Below are 17,342 nucleotides of genomic sequence, written 5' to 3'. Positions count from 1 at the left end.
TTGTTGATGCCCAAATCTTGCCCAACCAAATTTTGATGATCTGAAGGTATGGAGGGCGTAGATCAATCCACTCGGTCCATAATGGTGGAAGATAGAGCATTGATTGCCATAAAGAGTCGCGAATCTGCACATAAAGAGACGAGAAAGATATGTCGGATGGCTCCAACCAGGCCTCTTCCAATGCTTAAGTCGGGTAGGACTTTGGAATAACAATAAGAAATATCAAAAGAATAAAAAATATTAGAGTAGAGCGATCTTCCTAGATCGTTTGATCTTGAGTGTCTGACCATAAGTGCTCGGCATGGGAGCTCGGCCAAGGAGATCCGCATGGCACTGGTTGCTGGTCGCGTGTCTTGTATGCAAGATGCGTGCATCTCAAGTGGCACGAAAGGGCGACCTCTAGGAACTCATGTCTTAATCTCTGAGGACGCATGGCTTGCGAGCTTGGTTGTAACAACTCAAAGCCTCACCCAAAATGGCTAGTCGGAAGATATTTTTTGGGTTCCTTAATCCTATATAAGTACCCAAGATCTCCTCGGTGAATAACTGATGTAGAACTAAATACATACCCAAATGATCCTCACATACTCTCTCATTCAAGCCTTGATGTCCTTGTTAAGCTAAGAGTTCAAATCCATACAAATCAATCACAAGCACCACGATGGACTCATGGTCAGCCTCTATGAATCCATGCTGCAGTGTCCCCTATTCTATATAGGCTATGGGCCGACTTCGCTCTGATACCATTTGTAATAACCTAAAATCTCATCCAAAAAGGCTAGCCAGAAGGTATTTTTTAAATTTTTTATTCCTATATAAGTATCCAAGATCTCCTCGACGAAGAACCAATATAGGACTAAACATGCCTGCACAGATCACATTGGCATGGGCGGTCATGCATTCCATGCACACAGTGTTCGCATCTTGGGTGGATGAATGGGCAGCCTCCAGGGACTCGTGTCCAAGTCTCTAGGGATGCGCCGCTTGAGAGCTCAGCATGGCTCTGGTTGGTGGTTGCGGATCCCATGTGCTTAGCGCTTGCATCTTAAGTGGCATCGAAGGAACTCTCTAGGGACTCACATCCTGGTCTCTGATGATGCTTAGCTTGTCTAGAGAACAGATAGCATGCGAGGACAGCCATGGAAGAGGAGTCGGGTGCAAAGTAGTCATGAGAGCTTGAAAGCCTCTCCGTAGGAGTCTCTCACCATGAGAGCTTGTTGCTATCTATGCTTGGGAGCCTTTGGCCGTTCCTTTATCTCCCTTTGGGATCCCTTGGCCTCATTTATTTAGAGGAGAGCGTGAATACACTATGATTTGGAGGCGAAAATCAAAGAATTACAGTAACCTGCTTCTTTATCTGGATTTAAATCTACTATAATCTCATTCCTTATTTGAATCCCACCGAGAATTTAAATTTTTTAAATTTATTATTATTTTTTAAAATGCTTGCCATGTGTCGATTCATGATAGATAGATTAGATTTAGGCCACATCATTTATCTCCCACTTTTGTCCCCCACTTTTAAGTCTTAACTATTTTTCAAGTGGGCAAGTTAGCTAATCATAGGTAGGTTCGGGCTCATCTTGCCACATCCATCTTTTAAAGTTATGGGTCGAGAGTGTGATCGAGTGTGCAAACCTCGGCCAGTCATTGAACCCTTTTTTGTTTTGAAAGTCATTGGGGTTGGCATTTTGTGCTAGGAGTTGTGAAGATAAATCAGTTTGCTAGGTACTTGCACCCCCATTTTTAGCCCTACTTGGCCAAGGTGGAGGACTTGGATCTTTTCAAGTGCAAGCTTGTAGGTCAGGAATACTCAAAGGTTCAACACCCGAGCTATTGAGATCTGGAGTTCACATGGATATCAATGAGTTAATAGAGCTGGGCATCTTTAGTCAGTTTAGACTTCAGCCATCTTGGCCTCGTTGGATCCTTTTGGTGGACGAATCCAATCAGCTTTATAGTCGCTTGAAGGTTGCCATCTCCATCAGGCTGTCTCGACCTAAAGAGGTTGGTTAGCTCGCCAAATCATCAATGCAAGTCCGATTCCTCCACTTGGACCATCCCATTCTAGAGAGGTCACTTAGCTTGCCAAGTCTTTGGCATGTGGATCGATTCAGGACAGAGGTGTTGCCTCTTTGGGGCCGTTAAATGGCCTTCCCAACCTGTAGCAGCTACATAGACTTGCAGGACAAGGATGTTACATCCTCGAAGCCGTTAAATAGCTTGCTCGACCTATGGTGGCCATGTAGGCTTGTAGGATGCAGGTATTGCTTCCTCAAAGCCATTAAATGGCTCGCCCGATCTATTACGCTTGAGAGCATCTTCATTGATGGTCATAGTGGGATACCGACTAGTGAGATCGTTGTTGAAAGTACTCAAATCAGGCAAATACAGAAAATAAGATGCATCCTTGTTTCCCATAAAGTCGATGGTCATAGTGGGATACCGACTAGTGACCCTTCCTCTAGCACCAATCTGTTATCGCCGGAAACTGATCTGACCGAGGTGCTGAGTTGGTAGTAGTCACTAGAGTTTCTGGCTCGTTTGACATTTGAATCGAAAAGATCAGGTAGGATTATTGCATGCCTCTACGGCAATGCTTTGGTGGAGTTGGATGGCGAAGGAACTACTTTGGACAATATCCAACACTAGACCTAAAACAACAAATGTAAAGAAGTTCACCCACTAAAGTGTATCCAGTGGAGGACCCTTTAATGCCTAAGTCAGACATGATTGTCAAGAAACAAGAGGAAGTGAGGAGTGGAAAGGCAACACAAGAGTCAAATGAGAACAAACTTATCTAGAAGACCCTCGAGAACGCAATATATATAAGTGAGGGCTAAAACCTATCGCTAAGTAGTTTGAGAGAGACGCTAGTTCATAAGGCAACAAGCTGCATATCTCGCATGTAAATTTTTTCCACATTTCTCGATAGCGGAATTTGCTTGGATACCATGTTTGTTAAGAAATAGCTAGTGATATGACCCATTTGTTACTGTTATAGTTTGAGATGCAGAAGACTCTCTATATATCTTTTGGATATGCTATATGGCAAACTTTCAATTGTTAGTCAATGATTAGATGGTGAGTTTTTATTGGTCAGTTTATCTTTCAAGCATAAGTCGGTTCGGATGGATCCCCATCCAAATTAATTTAAGCGAGCATGCTTTTTCCAAAAGAGAGAGCGTTTGGTTGCATAACGCAATTGACGACCTTCATGTCTGACTTTTCTGGTAAAAAAGCACTGACAATATCACCGGCCTCTAACATTTGGACGGCTAAGATCTGATGGTCATCGACTGATCAAGATCTGACGGCCTTCTGTCTCCAATCTCCAGGTCGTAGCACTCTCTTCCCTCTTTCTTTTTTCCCGGACAAATTGGACCGGACGGTAATCTCTTCGGCGCGGTGTTCGGGTCCGAGCGGCGGCGGTTGAGACTACCGTCCGGAAAAATTTGTCGGGGAAATAGAAGCACCGGAGAGATTCTTGCAGCGGATGGCGACGATGTTAAGCCCGACGAAGCTTGCCTACTTCGATGACATGCGGACTCTTGAATCCACCGCCATTTTTCTATCCTGCCTCCAGGTCTCGCTTCTAAAAACCTTTTTGTAAGCCTTAATTGTTTCGATTCTTTGCCGCTGACAACCTGATTTGGGAATTGGAAGGAAGAGGACGCCCGCCGTGCGGTGATCTTGGATGCCACTATTTTCTACCCCCAGGGCGGTGGGCAGCCGGCCGACACGGGATTCATCACGAACCGTAGCTCCGATTTCAAGTTCATGGTAGAGGACGTGAGATTGAAAGATGGATTGGTGAGAATTCTTGATTTCCGGAACTCCCCATCTTGTGTTCTTCTTCACTTGCAATTTGGGGTCTTTTCTGCGCTTTTGTGTTCATATAATATATGATGTAAATTTGATTATTTATTTCCATATGAGCTCAAATGAGGATCTTGAAATGGATATTTTTATATCATCATCAAATTGTTGAGTTCGAGAAGTTATTAACAAGTGAGAAGGGATCGTCTATCATGATGACCATTTTTTGTTGTTAGTTATGACTGTAATTATAATTAAAGGTACTAGAGGTGAAAAAAGCTTCAGTACTGACTATAATCTTAGTAATCAGGCTTATGCTCCTTGTTTATCAGCTTCGGTAACTTGTAGAATATTGGTCTGAAAGATTTTTCTCTAATGCACCTACTCTACTATAGGGAAGGTGTTTCCATATTTTCTGATTTGGAGGGTATCAACAACCAGGCTTGTGTGTTCCTTTAAGATGTTGCTCTTACTGCTTCTGTAAAAGAAATAAGGATCAACCATGATGCTGTGTTTCGCATGCCCAGTGAAAGGAAATTAAACCATGAATAGTTAAATTGAATTGCTTGCTGAGGCATTCAATAAGTTCCTTGTTAAGGTATATTGATTAACCAAGAACAGCTGGAACAGTTAATTAATAAGTGAACGGGACATCATTATCAATAACCTAAAACTAAATAAATTCCTTAATTAATGGAGCAAGCAAGTCTGATATCATTACCTAATTAAACTTTCATAATCTAATGCAAGAATTGAAGATGCCATTCATTTCTTCACCTGAATTTGGTTTCATGGTCTGCTCTGATCCCTTTCAGATGGAAGGTTTCATATTTCAGTTATGTGGATGTTATTTTGCATTAATGATGATACACTTTGTTAGGTTTTCCATTATGGATTTTTCAAAGATGTGCAAGAGGGATGGGAATCCAAACTCAAAGAGGGACAAGAAGTCAACTTGTATGTTGATGCAGAAAGGCGTGACCTCAATTCCAGGTATAGATTTCTCAGAAAATTGCAATAAGTTATTCTGAAACTGAGTTCTCTCAAAGTTAGGAGTTTATGTATTCAATGTCCAAAGTAATTTAATTTATTCTAGTGAAAACTTTATAGTATCAGCCTCGGCTGAAAGGATAGGAGATCGCGAACTGAAATCGTGGATGACCATTTACTGTATCATCCAATTACTTCTTCAATTATATATTCGATATCTTATAATTTATTCTAGTGAAAACTTTATAGTATCAGCCTCAGCTGAAAGGATAGGAGATGGCGAACTGAAATCCATTCTGTGGATGACCATTTACTGTATCATTCAATTACTTCTACAATGATATATTTGATATCTTGATCAAAATGTTGCTACCTTTATTATATTAAATATTTAATCCCATACTGTGAATAAACATCGTCTTCTCTTATTTGAAGTTGGATTCATAGCTGAGATCACTATGCAATGCACTGTGTCATGAAGCTCATTTCAGAAAGTTCCTGTGCTTACCCACAAGTTCCAATACTGTCATAGTACATCTTCGTGCCATGTCATGATGCCAAAGTTTGCTGTGAGAGGAAATGAATTAAAGCACCCTGATTTTGTCAGATGCAATCTCTTCACTTTTTTATTTCTCTTAAATTCTGCCTGGAGCGTAATTTCACATAATGAAAATCATAATTGTATAACATTTGTTATAACCAGGGTCTGCTGAACCAGTTGGAACCAACCGGTTCAGCCTGTACTGTACTGGTAGTAGCCTCCACCGGTATGGTACAGCGGTGGAATTCGGTTCCGACCCCGTACCGATGCGGTTCGCACCGGTACATGCCCGGTACCGGTCGAACCACACCGGTTCGGGCTTGTACCAGTGCGAACCGCACCGGTTTGCACCGGTACTCACTAGAAAGAAGGGGGGAAGAGAGAAGAAGAGAGGAGGAGAGAGGGGAAGAATACGTCTCGCGCTACCGGGCCTCTTTCTTCCTCCCGAGCACCTCGCGGGGAAGAAGAGCTCCTTTGCTCGCAGGAGAAGGGGGAAAGAGAGGAAAAGAGAGGAGGAGAGAGGGAAGTAGAGAGGAGGAGCTCGGAAAAAAGAAGAGGAGGCAAAAAAAAAAGAAAAGAGAGAGAGAGAGGCCGCGGGGAGCGCGCCAGCGCGGGGACGCAAGCGCGAGTGGGGAAACGCGTCCACGACTCGTGCCCGCGCGCGTTTCACATGGTGGGAATCGCGGTCGATGCGCGGGGAACCGCGTGCACGCGATTTCCCGCGCAGGCTCGCCGTGCGGGCAGCGCGTGGGCACGCGGTTCCCCGCGCAGGCTCGCCGTGCGGGCAGCGAGCCCACGTGCTGCCCCACTTGGCCGCTTTTAATGCGGCAGAGTGGCAGCGCGCGTCCGCGCATTTTTTTTTCAGAACCGGTTCGGTATCGGTTCGGATCGGGTACCGGTCTTAACCGGTACGTTGGTTCGGTCGGTTCATCTAACCTTGGTTATAACAATGTTGGGATAGTGCCATTATATTATAAACTTATATGACGGTCTATAGAAATGCTCATATTGGCTTGTTTGTTGCTATAATGGTGTTATATAATGGTCATAACAGCCATAATTAACACTTTCGCTATTTCAATAATTTGATTTATTCTTATATTATTGTCGTAGTATTATTATTTATTTACAAAATAATACTGTATGGTTCCATGATATTCATAAGGTCCTCATTTTTCTGTTATAACCTGTTGTTTGCCATTGGAACTAATAATTGCCATTTACTGAGTCGCAATCTGTTATAATGGTATAATGGCTTGTAAGTTGTAAGTGTAACTGTTTAATTTCATGGCTGTTATATGGCTATAATGGCATTATTACAACCATGTAAGGAGATAACTACAGTGAATGTGTATCTAATAGAAAATGAAGTGCATGCATCACTATCAAGAGAGAAGCTCCTGGATCTTATCTTATCCATTCATAAACTAGATAGTGAAAGCCTTGTGCGCCTGTTGCCTCTCTCTCACACACTCTCTCTCATGCACACATTTTTCTGAGAGTCACCTCCTTTGTTTATCTCATAACTCTGTATACAGATGGAGCTGGATAGGGGCTATCATGTGCATTTTACCTGCCCACTGTTACTGCACCTAAGCTTTTTGATACAAGGGTTTTTGCCTTAACTTGTTATTTATTTATGTTGCAGACTTCATTCAGCAGGGCATTTGTTGGATATATGCATGCGCAAGTTAGGCTTATCTCATCTCGAGCCTGGGAAAGGTTATCATTTTCCTGATGGGTATGATGTGGGAGCAGTTTTGGACCCTATTTATCATTTGTTTCTTTCTTTAATTTCCTTTTGATAAGGCCATGACTCTGAGTTTATTGTCTATTTATCAATGTCATCATCAAGGTGGATCTATATAGATTTGTCTATTATAAAATATTGATGTCTGGTACATTTTAGTTTTGGTATTGTTGCTTGGAAGATAGTTGAGATTTCATACATTTTATTCTTTCAGTTTGTCTTGTGTAATTGTACGTTGTTCTGGCTGCCAGATTCAACTTGCAAAATTCTCAAAATTCTCAAAATTTGACATCAAGGGAGAGCCTTGTTTTTCTAAAATTAAGATTTAAAGTTTCATCCATTCTTCTAGTTTCTTATGGGAGCTAAAAGCTTTCATGCTAGTCCATAACTGTATCATCCAAAATAGCTGCTGTTGTGGTGCACTATATTTGTTATAATATTTGCTCCAGTACCTGCCATATTATAGCTGAAAGATTTTAAAGCTGCTGCAATCAACAAAATTTCTTTTACTTGCTCTGCTACAATGTCTCAGTGACTTGCATGGCTTGCAAAACTCTGAATGGTCCTGGAAATTGTCATGCTCACTGCACGGTGCACACTATTTGTCCCTGGAGTTGTGCCTAGAATGATCTGTTGCCTAATATGATTGAGGCCATCCCAGTTCATTGCCATTGCTTCTTTTAATACAAAATATTTTCACGGATTTCTGCCGTTCACTATGTTAGCATCTGATCATGTGACTCCAGATAAATCTGTTATGGTTCAATGTGATCCTATGTTATCCTCTGTCAGCATTTCTTCTAGTACATCTGTACAGCACCCCATGACAGGTTGAACTTGTGCGTGCATTGTATTCCATGCTGCTCAGAATATATACTTGTTATAACTCAATATTAGTTGGGACCTAAATCAACCACTGGAAGCCATTTCATTCTTCATGCATGTATGTCGTCTTTGATCACGTTTTCTGAGCAAGTATCACCTGCCGCTCTTATTTAATTATTTTTTGTCTGCCATGAAAGTGGCATACAACATCAAGAAGCAAATATAGTTGTCTCTTCTTATCTTATCATTTTTATAGTTTTTTGAATATGTACTCATTCCACAAACTTGTTACATTTTAGGACTGACATCTTTGCTTCTGTAATGAGGATCTTGCGAACTGGATTAAATATTATTAATTCTTTCACTTTATCAGGCCGTTTGTTGAGTATAAGGGCATAATCCCAAAAGATCAATTGCAGACTAAACAGAGGGAGTTGGAAGTAGAAGCAAATGCGTTAATTTCTTCTGGTGTGAAGGTGGGCATCAGATCATGAAAGTAATTGCTGGTTTTGTAACATTGCCTTCTGTCTGTTGCCATGTTCTCTTCATCACTTTATTTTATGATGAATATTCCCTCAGGTGAAGGCTTCTGTTTTACCATATGAAGAGGCTTCTAAATGGTGTGGTGGTGATCTCCCTAGTTATATTTCTAAGGTATGTCTGACACTTTTTCCATAGTATGTATTTTTAGTATTAGTATTCTCAAAGATGATATCTGTTACTCTTAAAACATTTTATCAAGAATTGGTTGTTATGAAAATCTGATATCATCATCACAATACCTTAAAATACCTTAAGGTTCGGCTTGCCTCATGCATCAAGATGTGGCTTGCCAAAAAGTTGCTTGAGGCTCATAGGTGAGGTTGTCTGAAACTGATACAGGCCCGTCATGTATGGAGGCTTATGTGAGGCATGCACCTTGTGCCTCATCTTAGGCCTTCCATGGGAGGCAATAAGGCATAGACACTAAGATTTAATTATTTCCACTATAATAGAAGGAAGCAGATGTTCCTATATCCACTGTTTTAAATCGCGGTGGGATGGGGGTTGTCCCATCCATCCTGTCCCATTCTTGTGAGAAAATAGGTGTGGGACTCCAAAACCAATCCATGCAGGAAAAGAAGAAGAAACAAGAAGAATGAAATGAAGAAAAAAAGAAGAGAAGGAAAAAAAAAAGAAAGGAACAAAAGAAGAAGAAAAAGAAAGGAAAAACAGGAAGGAAAGAAGGAAGAAGGGAAGAAAGAAGAAGAAAAAAGAAAAGAAAGAAAGGAAGGAAAGAAGAAAGGAAAGAAAAGAAACAAAGAAAGAAAGGAAAGAAGAAGGGATAGAGAGAGTACCTACTTGACACTCAACAATAATGGTTGTTGGGATAGGGCAGGACGGCAGGGCATCCTTTTCCACGAAGAAATCAGACACCCCCATCTCATGAGATTTAAAATCTTTTTATATCTATTTTGGCTGTACTTATGAATTCTTTAAAATGCAAAAATTAGCTATCATTGAATGCTATTGTGCAACTACAAATTTCTGCACAAACTACAAGGTGTAATAGAGCCAAATGTTAGATTCTTGTTTGGTTATACACTACTTGTAACCTTTACTCTAATTATCCTCTTTTTTATTTTCTATATATTTTTTATTTGAAGAAAAATCCATAAAGCTTGTGCCTCACAACTTAAGCTTGAGACCTAAGCCTCGTTGAGAATCAAAATGCCTGACCTTATGCCTCCACCTTTCTAAACATTGATGCAAAGAATCAGTTTATGATTATGAAGTAACATAGGCCATGTAATTATGTACTTTAGATGTGGATATCAAGAGAGACTTAATCGGTGTGATAAGTTCCAGCTTAGATCACACTGGAAGGTTAGATGGCATTGGTGGAAGACTTTTCGCGGGGCATGAGTTAGCGTTGTGATGTATTGTCAGAGGAAAATAAGTATTAGAAGTTGAAGCTTCCATCAAAGGCACAGTATCTCGTATTCTTTCAGCAGGATTTCCTGGTACCGACACCCACTTAACTTTACTATTATGCACAACAAACAAAATATGGAATTTTAAAGATGTTACTTTCTTAGGCAAGATATGCCGTCTAAATGGATACATAATTTGTATATACTTATCATAGTTTGAGACTGGGAAGGTGCAATACTTCTCTGTTAATGGAGTATTCTTATATTCAATTTGGATTGGATGTATTATGAGAAATAGTTGGCAGTGATCCATTGAGATTTTTTTTTTTAAAAAAAAATGATTGGAAGTGAATGTAGCAAATTGCGAAGCGAAAAGAGTTAAGCGAACAACTTTCTTGTTTCTTTCTTATTTCCCTTTCTTCCCCCTGTTGTGTGTCTATTCTCAAATGACATGTATTTAAACCATAAGAAGCTTGGCACTTAGAATGAAAATTGTGGTTAATAAGTTGCACATCGTGATTAAAAGATAAAACTGCGGAAAAGCTTTAAAATGACTAGTTATGAGTTGAACTTACCTTTATGATTTTGTTAAGATTGCAATACCCATTTTTTTCATGCAACTGTTAATCTAATGATCATGAAATCATTCAGGGTAGCACTCCACGGATTGTGAAGTTTGGTGACCACCCTGGATGCCCTTGTGGAGGGACTCATGTGGCTGATATTGCAAATATTAGGAGCTTGAAGGTAATAATGGCTTAATTACTTGCAACTGAACCTCCACATCTGATTTGAGCATTATTAATATAATATTATAACAATAAGCTGCATTCTTTTTCATGTTTATTTCTTTCCCCCCAGGTGGGTGCATGCTTTTTCTTTTTTTGGTGATAAGGTGGATGTGCTTTGTTTTTTGTTTGAGTTTATATTATGTTTTATGCATATATATGTGCTTATATCTCTATGGATTCATAATCGAGCCGAAGCCTGAGGCACCCCTTGACCGACACTCCCCCACTTCTCAGTTATTTATGCCAACTCCCATGGCGGGACCGACCATCTTAGTGATGTGTTCAATTTTGAATATCGAGAGAGATATAGAGATGGCGAGAGAGAGAGAGAGAGAGAGAGTAAAACTCCACCTTTCAAGCTTCCCTTTCCTCGCACTCTGAAACACAAACCCTATTTTCATTGGCCCCGACATCAACTCTTCACAATCTAACCTCAAAGGCTCAAACTTCCATCCAATTGCTGAATGACCTCATCACCCACGGCCTCAAGCATCACCCGCAGCTGATGGATCCTCCTCAACTCCATGGCTCATTACCTCACTCTCACAATGCTGAATCCATAATCCCTCCTTCCTCTGTCCTCTAGTCTTTTTAACATATCCACTTCCACGACCATCTATTCACCATTTGTCCCTATATCCTGCAGTGCTAAGCCCACAGCTCTCTCTCTTACCTTGAATCTTTTCACAAAGATCAAGCCCTGAGGCCTGAACCGTGCCCTTCTTGCCAGCTTCCACCCCTCAAAGCTTGCTCTTACCTTGTTGTAGTCTATGATGCTACAAAACAACAACGGCATCATCATCATCTTCTTCATCATCATAATCTTCATCATCTTGCTATCTGTATGTCTTCATCTTCATCTCCTTTTAAAGCAGGGTCGCAGAAATTTTCATCAGCTTCTTCATCATCATAATCTTCATCATCTTGCTATCTGTATGTCTTCATCTTCATCTCCTTTTAAAGCAGGGGTCGCAGAAATTTCAATTTTTTGTTGTCTTTGTGGGGTTTTATTTGCTGCTGCTGCTGCTGAACATCATGATAGTTTTGTTTTCTTGATGAATTGTATTTTTGCTGAACAGATTTATGTCCCATTAGGTTTATTTTAGTGCTTATATCATGCACTATATCTACAGTATATCTCATAGATTCATGGTTTATGTTAAATATTGTTTTTCTGGAATAAATATTGGTTTCTTTTCATTGTAGTTGTAACATGTTATAATTAGATTTATAGCCATTTTGGATTTTGTGGTTATAAGATACCTTTGAATAGATGCCGCTTTATGTATGCTTAATAAATTTTCTTGAATAAAAACAATAGTTTATGTGCTGAAGTTTACTAATTTGAATATCTGGGTGGCTGGAGAATCAATTGAAACCAACCTGATCTTGGCTGGGTTGTGCTGTTTGAGTTCGGACCTTGAGATTTCAGTTCTGAAAATTGAGGATTAATGAGGATTATTGTTAGTTGCAGTTAGCTTCTAACTTGAACCAACCAAACCCATGTACATCCCTATCGGAGGCTGCAAAACTACTTGCACTCGATTACTTCATCAACTTATAATTAATGTTCGCTTCTGGGCATGTTCAGAATATTGATTGGAAAATTGGCGCATACATGTATGATATTTAGTTATTCTGCAATCTCCTAAGAGATTTAATAATTTCTTTGGTCCCTCTCAGATGCCACTAGATATGCTACAGCTATATAGGACAAGCTTATCTCAGAAAAAATCTGAGTCTAGCCAAACTCTTAATCTAAATGGTCTTCTGATATCTTTAAGGGACCAATAATAGTGGTGCAGCAGATTTCTTTACCTATTCGAACCCAATATCTTTTATTACACTTGAATCTTGTGAAACATGTTTAGATTGTGAACCCAGTCTCCAAGTAACAAAAATATTCAAAAAAAAAAAAACTAATCAGATGCTTATAAATGGTAATGATGATGCTTGAGGATTACGCCATGTAAGGTCATTTTACGATATTTGCTTTCAACTTCTCTCCTTTTTTTTCTTATTTGTTTGCTTTCTAGCTTGTACCAAACAGTCCAGTTGTGTAGACTTGTAAGGTGGGCCATGGACCCCCACACCACAACCGGATGTAACTAAAATTTTTTTGTGTATACTTGTAACTAATTTCCCTCATCAGAAATATCCCTTTTAGGCAACACCAGAACTTTGGTAGGAGTCCTTTCCAAATATAATCCATATCTTGATACACAAACAATATCCTGAATTGAACCAAGAACAAAAAAATTTCTCCTGTACGCACTCATTAAGGACAAGCAATGAGAACGAAGGTGCTGCCATTCTGCACATCCAGGCAAGGCCACACTGATTCATTACATACTAGCAATGCATGCATGAAAAATTTTAAAGAGATATATTTGTTATTGTCATCAGAACCTTCTATTTTTCCATTGAATAATGCTTCTTTAAGAAAATATAGTAACCTGGTAATTGCTATGGAATAACATCATGAAGCATAGTTAGGACATATATAATTAATTCCATATATTGTTAGCCCTTATAATGGAAAACCCTGGCTCTACTGCTGCCTGAGACCTAAAGTGTTGATGAAAAAGTTGGAAATTGGAGGATCTCCTTGGGTAAACATGTGCCTTGTCAATCGATGACAGAGATGCTAGAAGGCATTCCAAGGACTTGCCTGAATTGACTTTTAATCGAAGGCAAGCCTTTTAAGCATGAGAAGAGTCAAGCATGCATTACATGACTTTGTGCGCCGTCCATTGCTTATTCTTGGCCTTAAAATTACTACCTTGTGCACTTTCCTTTGGATATGGCCATCATGGTAACAGCCTGCAACATGAAATAGTACAACATATCAGATGTTCATAGTAAAACTTGGTTTCTGCATTTTATTTGGCATTTTAACATGGAACATTCATTTGGCCCTGGTACCTTTTTTCAGGTTATGCAAATCCGGACGAAGAAAGGATTCACTAAAGTATTTTATAACATCAGTTCCTGATCATTTATCATCAGTATACTCTATGGCATGAATCGTACCCCATGGGGAGAATAGAATCACAACATGCAGGCCAACTCAAACCTTAAATTTGTCCATCTTTGCCAAGCTAGATGCTGGCAATTTTGGGAGCATTCTGTAGTACATCAGAAGGGTCCGAGTTGAAGAAATGAATGTAATCCTTATCATTGGATTGCTGTTTCCATTGTGAGAAATGACAAAAGAAATACATGAAAGAGTGAAAACACACACAGATTATATCAGAAGCTATTGATGACTGCAGTCTATGTTTCGACTTTTAATTGTCTTGTTTCCCTTTTGATTAATCGATGCATGATTATCTTTTTCTAGAGAATCTCTCTTCTGCAGCATACTAGATAATTATTGTTTGTGGATTCCTGTTTTGCACACTCTCCATGAGGGTTGTCATTTAATAACCCTAATATATATATATATATATATATATATATATATATATATATATATATATATATATATATATATATATATTGCTAGGATGGGTAACTCACACTTGACGAGTATGAATATACTCAATAAAATCGGAAAACAGAATATCTCGGAGTGCCCAGGCCAACTCCCTATCCCTAGCCTATAGGGTACCACTCGGTCCACTTGCATGGCTGGCCACATAGGCGGTCACCCAATCCGCAGCTCCATTGGTTTCGTGAAATATATGCTTGGCATGGAAGGCTCCTCCATTCCTCGTCATTGCCCATATGTCACGAAGGAACGAATGGTTGCCGCCAGCACCCTTTGGATCCTCCTGAATCTAACTGATAACCGTGGTCGAGTCACCCTTTAGGATGGCTGAACTGGCTCGTAACTCAAGCCGAGCGTGTCGAAGGCCTGCCCAAACAGCCCTCAACTCCGCACCAGGCACAGAAATGTCGAATAGCTGACAGTCGCCTGCTGCTACCACTTTAGTGTCTGGGTCCCTGATAACAAAACTCGCGCCTCCCCTTTACCTCTGTCGGCAACGTATCTATCAAAATTGACCTTGAGGAAACTCGGAGGTGGGGGCTTCCTGATGAAGAACACCGTACGGGGTACTATTCGAGCAGAATAAAAATTCTAGATATCCCAAGCTATCAAAGGCCCTTTTAACGATGAGATATGACTAATTTTCGCTACCGACGCTTGAGCGCTTTCTACCACGAGCCTCGGCGACATTCTGTACTCGCCAAAAGTTCGAGCATTTTTTGCCAGCCAAATCTAGTAGGCTGTGCAGGTCGCTCTGACAGCCTCTTGGCGTAATAGTGGCATACCCGACTATCGGCGGATGGTCAGTAAGAACTGGTCCTGCTGGCTCCAAGCCCTCCACAGGAATCCTGCCACCCGCCATGTCATTCTCGCCTATATGCACTGAAACATCACATGGTCCACCATCTCGTCAACACCGCACATCTCGCATACTAAGGGAATCCTCAAACCACATCCACTAAGCACTGTTCTCGTCGATAAGCGGTCCCAGACCACCTTTCATAAGAACAGTACTACCCTCGGATGAAGACCAAAGCGTCAGATCCAAGCACATTCCGGTCCTAGCTCATACTTCCGCTGAAAGAGGTGGGAGAGATCTCCCACTCTGACATCAGTCTTATTCGAGATACTTCAAACTCAGACATCTGGACCTGCACACCTTGGAACCGGCAAAGAGCGGACTCTCTCCACAAGGTGCACCCCAAATAGCTGACGCAAAACCCTAATATATTTCGGATGTCAAAATTTGCCTAAAATTGTGATTTTTTATGTCCGAAATATCTTGGGAAGGTGGGACCTTTACCTCTATCAGACTTTATTTCTCTTCAATATTTGTGTATAAAAAAGCCACTCGGGGGGTTTCTACATAGCAGTGAAGGAGAAAGAGTCTGATCTTATCCTTTAGCATCATTTTCAAGAGAATTCCTAGGGCAAAAGGTGCTCAACGTGTTGCTTCTTTTCACCTCATAATAATGATAACATTTATACAGAAAGAAAAAAAAAATGGTAGTCATGATGACATCTGAAGTTGATTATAGGCTACTTAATTTATATGGTGGCGTGTTGAGACATGATTAATACTTTGATTGGCAAGTTCTCATTATATCAAGTTCTGGCGTGTTGGACATGCACATGTTCTTCCTCATCTCTCTGTTTTCTAAAAAAATGTAGAATGAGAACCTCAAGCCAGATTTTGTATCCCTTAAGCAATGTCTACTTTAGGGATCTATTCTTGTAGTCTTATATTTGGTCCAACAAAGTTAATGGGGCAAATATAAGGACAAAAAGAAAGGGAAAACTGAGAGGGAGATTCCTGATCACCTTGAACGGGGTCACGATTAAAAAATGGGACTCAATCAAAAAAGGTGGGAGGGTCTAAATTTGAATATTATCCTATATCTTTGCAATTTCTATTCTCAAATCCACTGTATTTTTTGACACCGCTTGATTTTTGCGTTCACAGTTATGCTAGCGGTCGTGGGAGAAGAAATCTTGAACCCAAATAAAGACAAGAATCCATGTCACTTGATGACCCCTCTACTAAAAAAGAGACAAATATGTCCCATCCCATTTCATGTGCACAAGATTTAAAACGTCATGGACTTTGGCTTCTTATCCTACGCTAGAGGATTCTAAAGACTCACATTGAGATGCTATTACATGAGAGACTTGAAGTCCTCTTTCACCTATGCTTGCGAACATTTATCTGCACAAGCTCGATCAAGAGATAATGTCAAATGATATTTTTGCAACTGTTCTGCAACCTATGTTTCATGTCAAGCCAAACCAACCATAATGGTGAATATGGTAGCTCGACATACTATTGGCGAGCCAAATCAAGTCTCAATCACCTAGGACTATGGTAGCTATGAACAACATTGCATATGAGAACAATTGGCCTCGGAGCTAAGTGAATATCAAGCTCATCGTCTTAGTTAAGAAAATCATACAAGCATCCATATTTCTTCAGCATCTTCCATTTCTATGTATTAAACTCAAAAGCTAGCAAAAGATTTAAGGTTGCTATAAAACGCACCAAGTTGACTTGTGCAGTGTCATTTGTAAATCATTTACTACTTTTACCATGCATTTGAGCATAGATCTCCAAGAGGAACTTCTTAATGAATAAATAGACAGAGCACCCAAGACACCCATCCACATAAAATGCTCGTACCTATCAAACTTAGATGCTATAAAATCAATACCTCCAACATGCGGATGTTGTTTGGATCTATTTTAAAAAGACAAAATTTATACACATGCACACACAAGCAAAATCATCTATTTGCAACATATTATCTTAATGTGGTATCCAAACTACAATTTTACAACTCATATAGCAATATATTAATTAGCATAAGAAAAATAATATGATGGTATAGAGTTTTCTTTCAAATATATACATAAAACTTTTATGTTGGGAATATAATCCTAATATTTTTTTAGCATCTTTTTAAGATATAAACAGAGATATATCTGCACTATAATTATCTAAATCCTGATGTTTAGGGATATACCTTTCCCAATTCAAATCCGAGATCTTTAGTTGCCAAATAGTGGGTATCACCACTAAGATAAATAGTAGAAAATATCATTCTTATCAAGAAAGAGAAACAATGCCATTCTTACTATAATGCAAAGTTCTCGGCATAGTTGTGCAAAGAAAGAGAAACAGTATGACTGCACCAGCCCAAATTAAAAATAGATTAACCAATTCTAA

At 39.8% G+C, this 17,342-nt stretch overlaps 1 protein-coding gene across 1 annotated transcript; it reads left to right on the top strand.

Annotated features, from left to right (window-relative positions):
- Window positions 1-3,185: 3,185 nt before the first annotated feature.
- LOC103718619 (threonyl and alanyl tRNA synthetase second additional domain-containing protein) lies at window positions 3,186-13,923 on the top strand. The gene is made up of 8 exons (XM_008807530.6): window positions 3,186-3,586; window positions 3,667-3,813; window positions 4,700-4,812; window positions 6,999-7,091; window positions 8,299-8,401; window positions 8,505-8,579; window positions 10,490-10,585; window positions 13,565-13,923. The coding sequence occupies exons 1-8, from the start codon at window positions 3,497-3,499 to the stop codon at window positions 13,622-13,624; spliced, it is 777 nt and encodes a 258-aa protein (XP_008805752.1). The 5' UTR covers window positions 3,186-3,496; the 3' UTR covers window positions 13,625-13,923.
- Window positions 13,924-17,342: the final 3,419 nt, after the last annotated feature.

This window comes from Phoenix dactylifera, chromosome 2 (assembly GCF_051530095.1).
Source record: "Phoenix dactylifera cultivar Ajwa chromosome 2, Ajwa_hap1_PhDact_Kaust_v1.1, whole genome shotgun sequence".
NCBI classification, from domain to species: Eukaryota; Viridiplantae; Streptophyta; class Magnoliopsida; order Arecales; family Arecaceae; genus Phoenix; species Phoenix dactylifera.
Note: the sequence above shows the minus strand (reverse complement) of the source record. Positions and strands in the feature narration are given on the sequence as shown.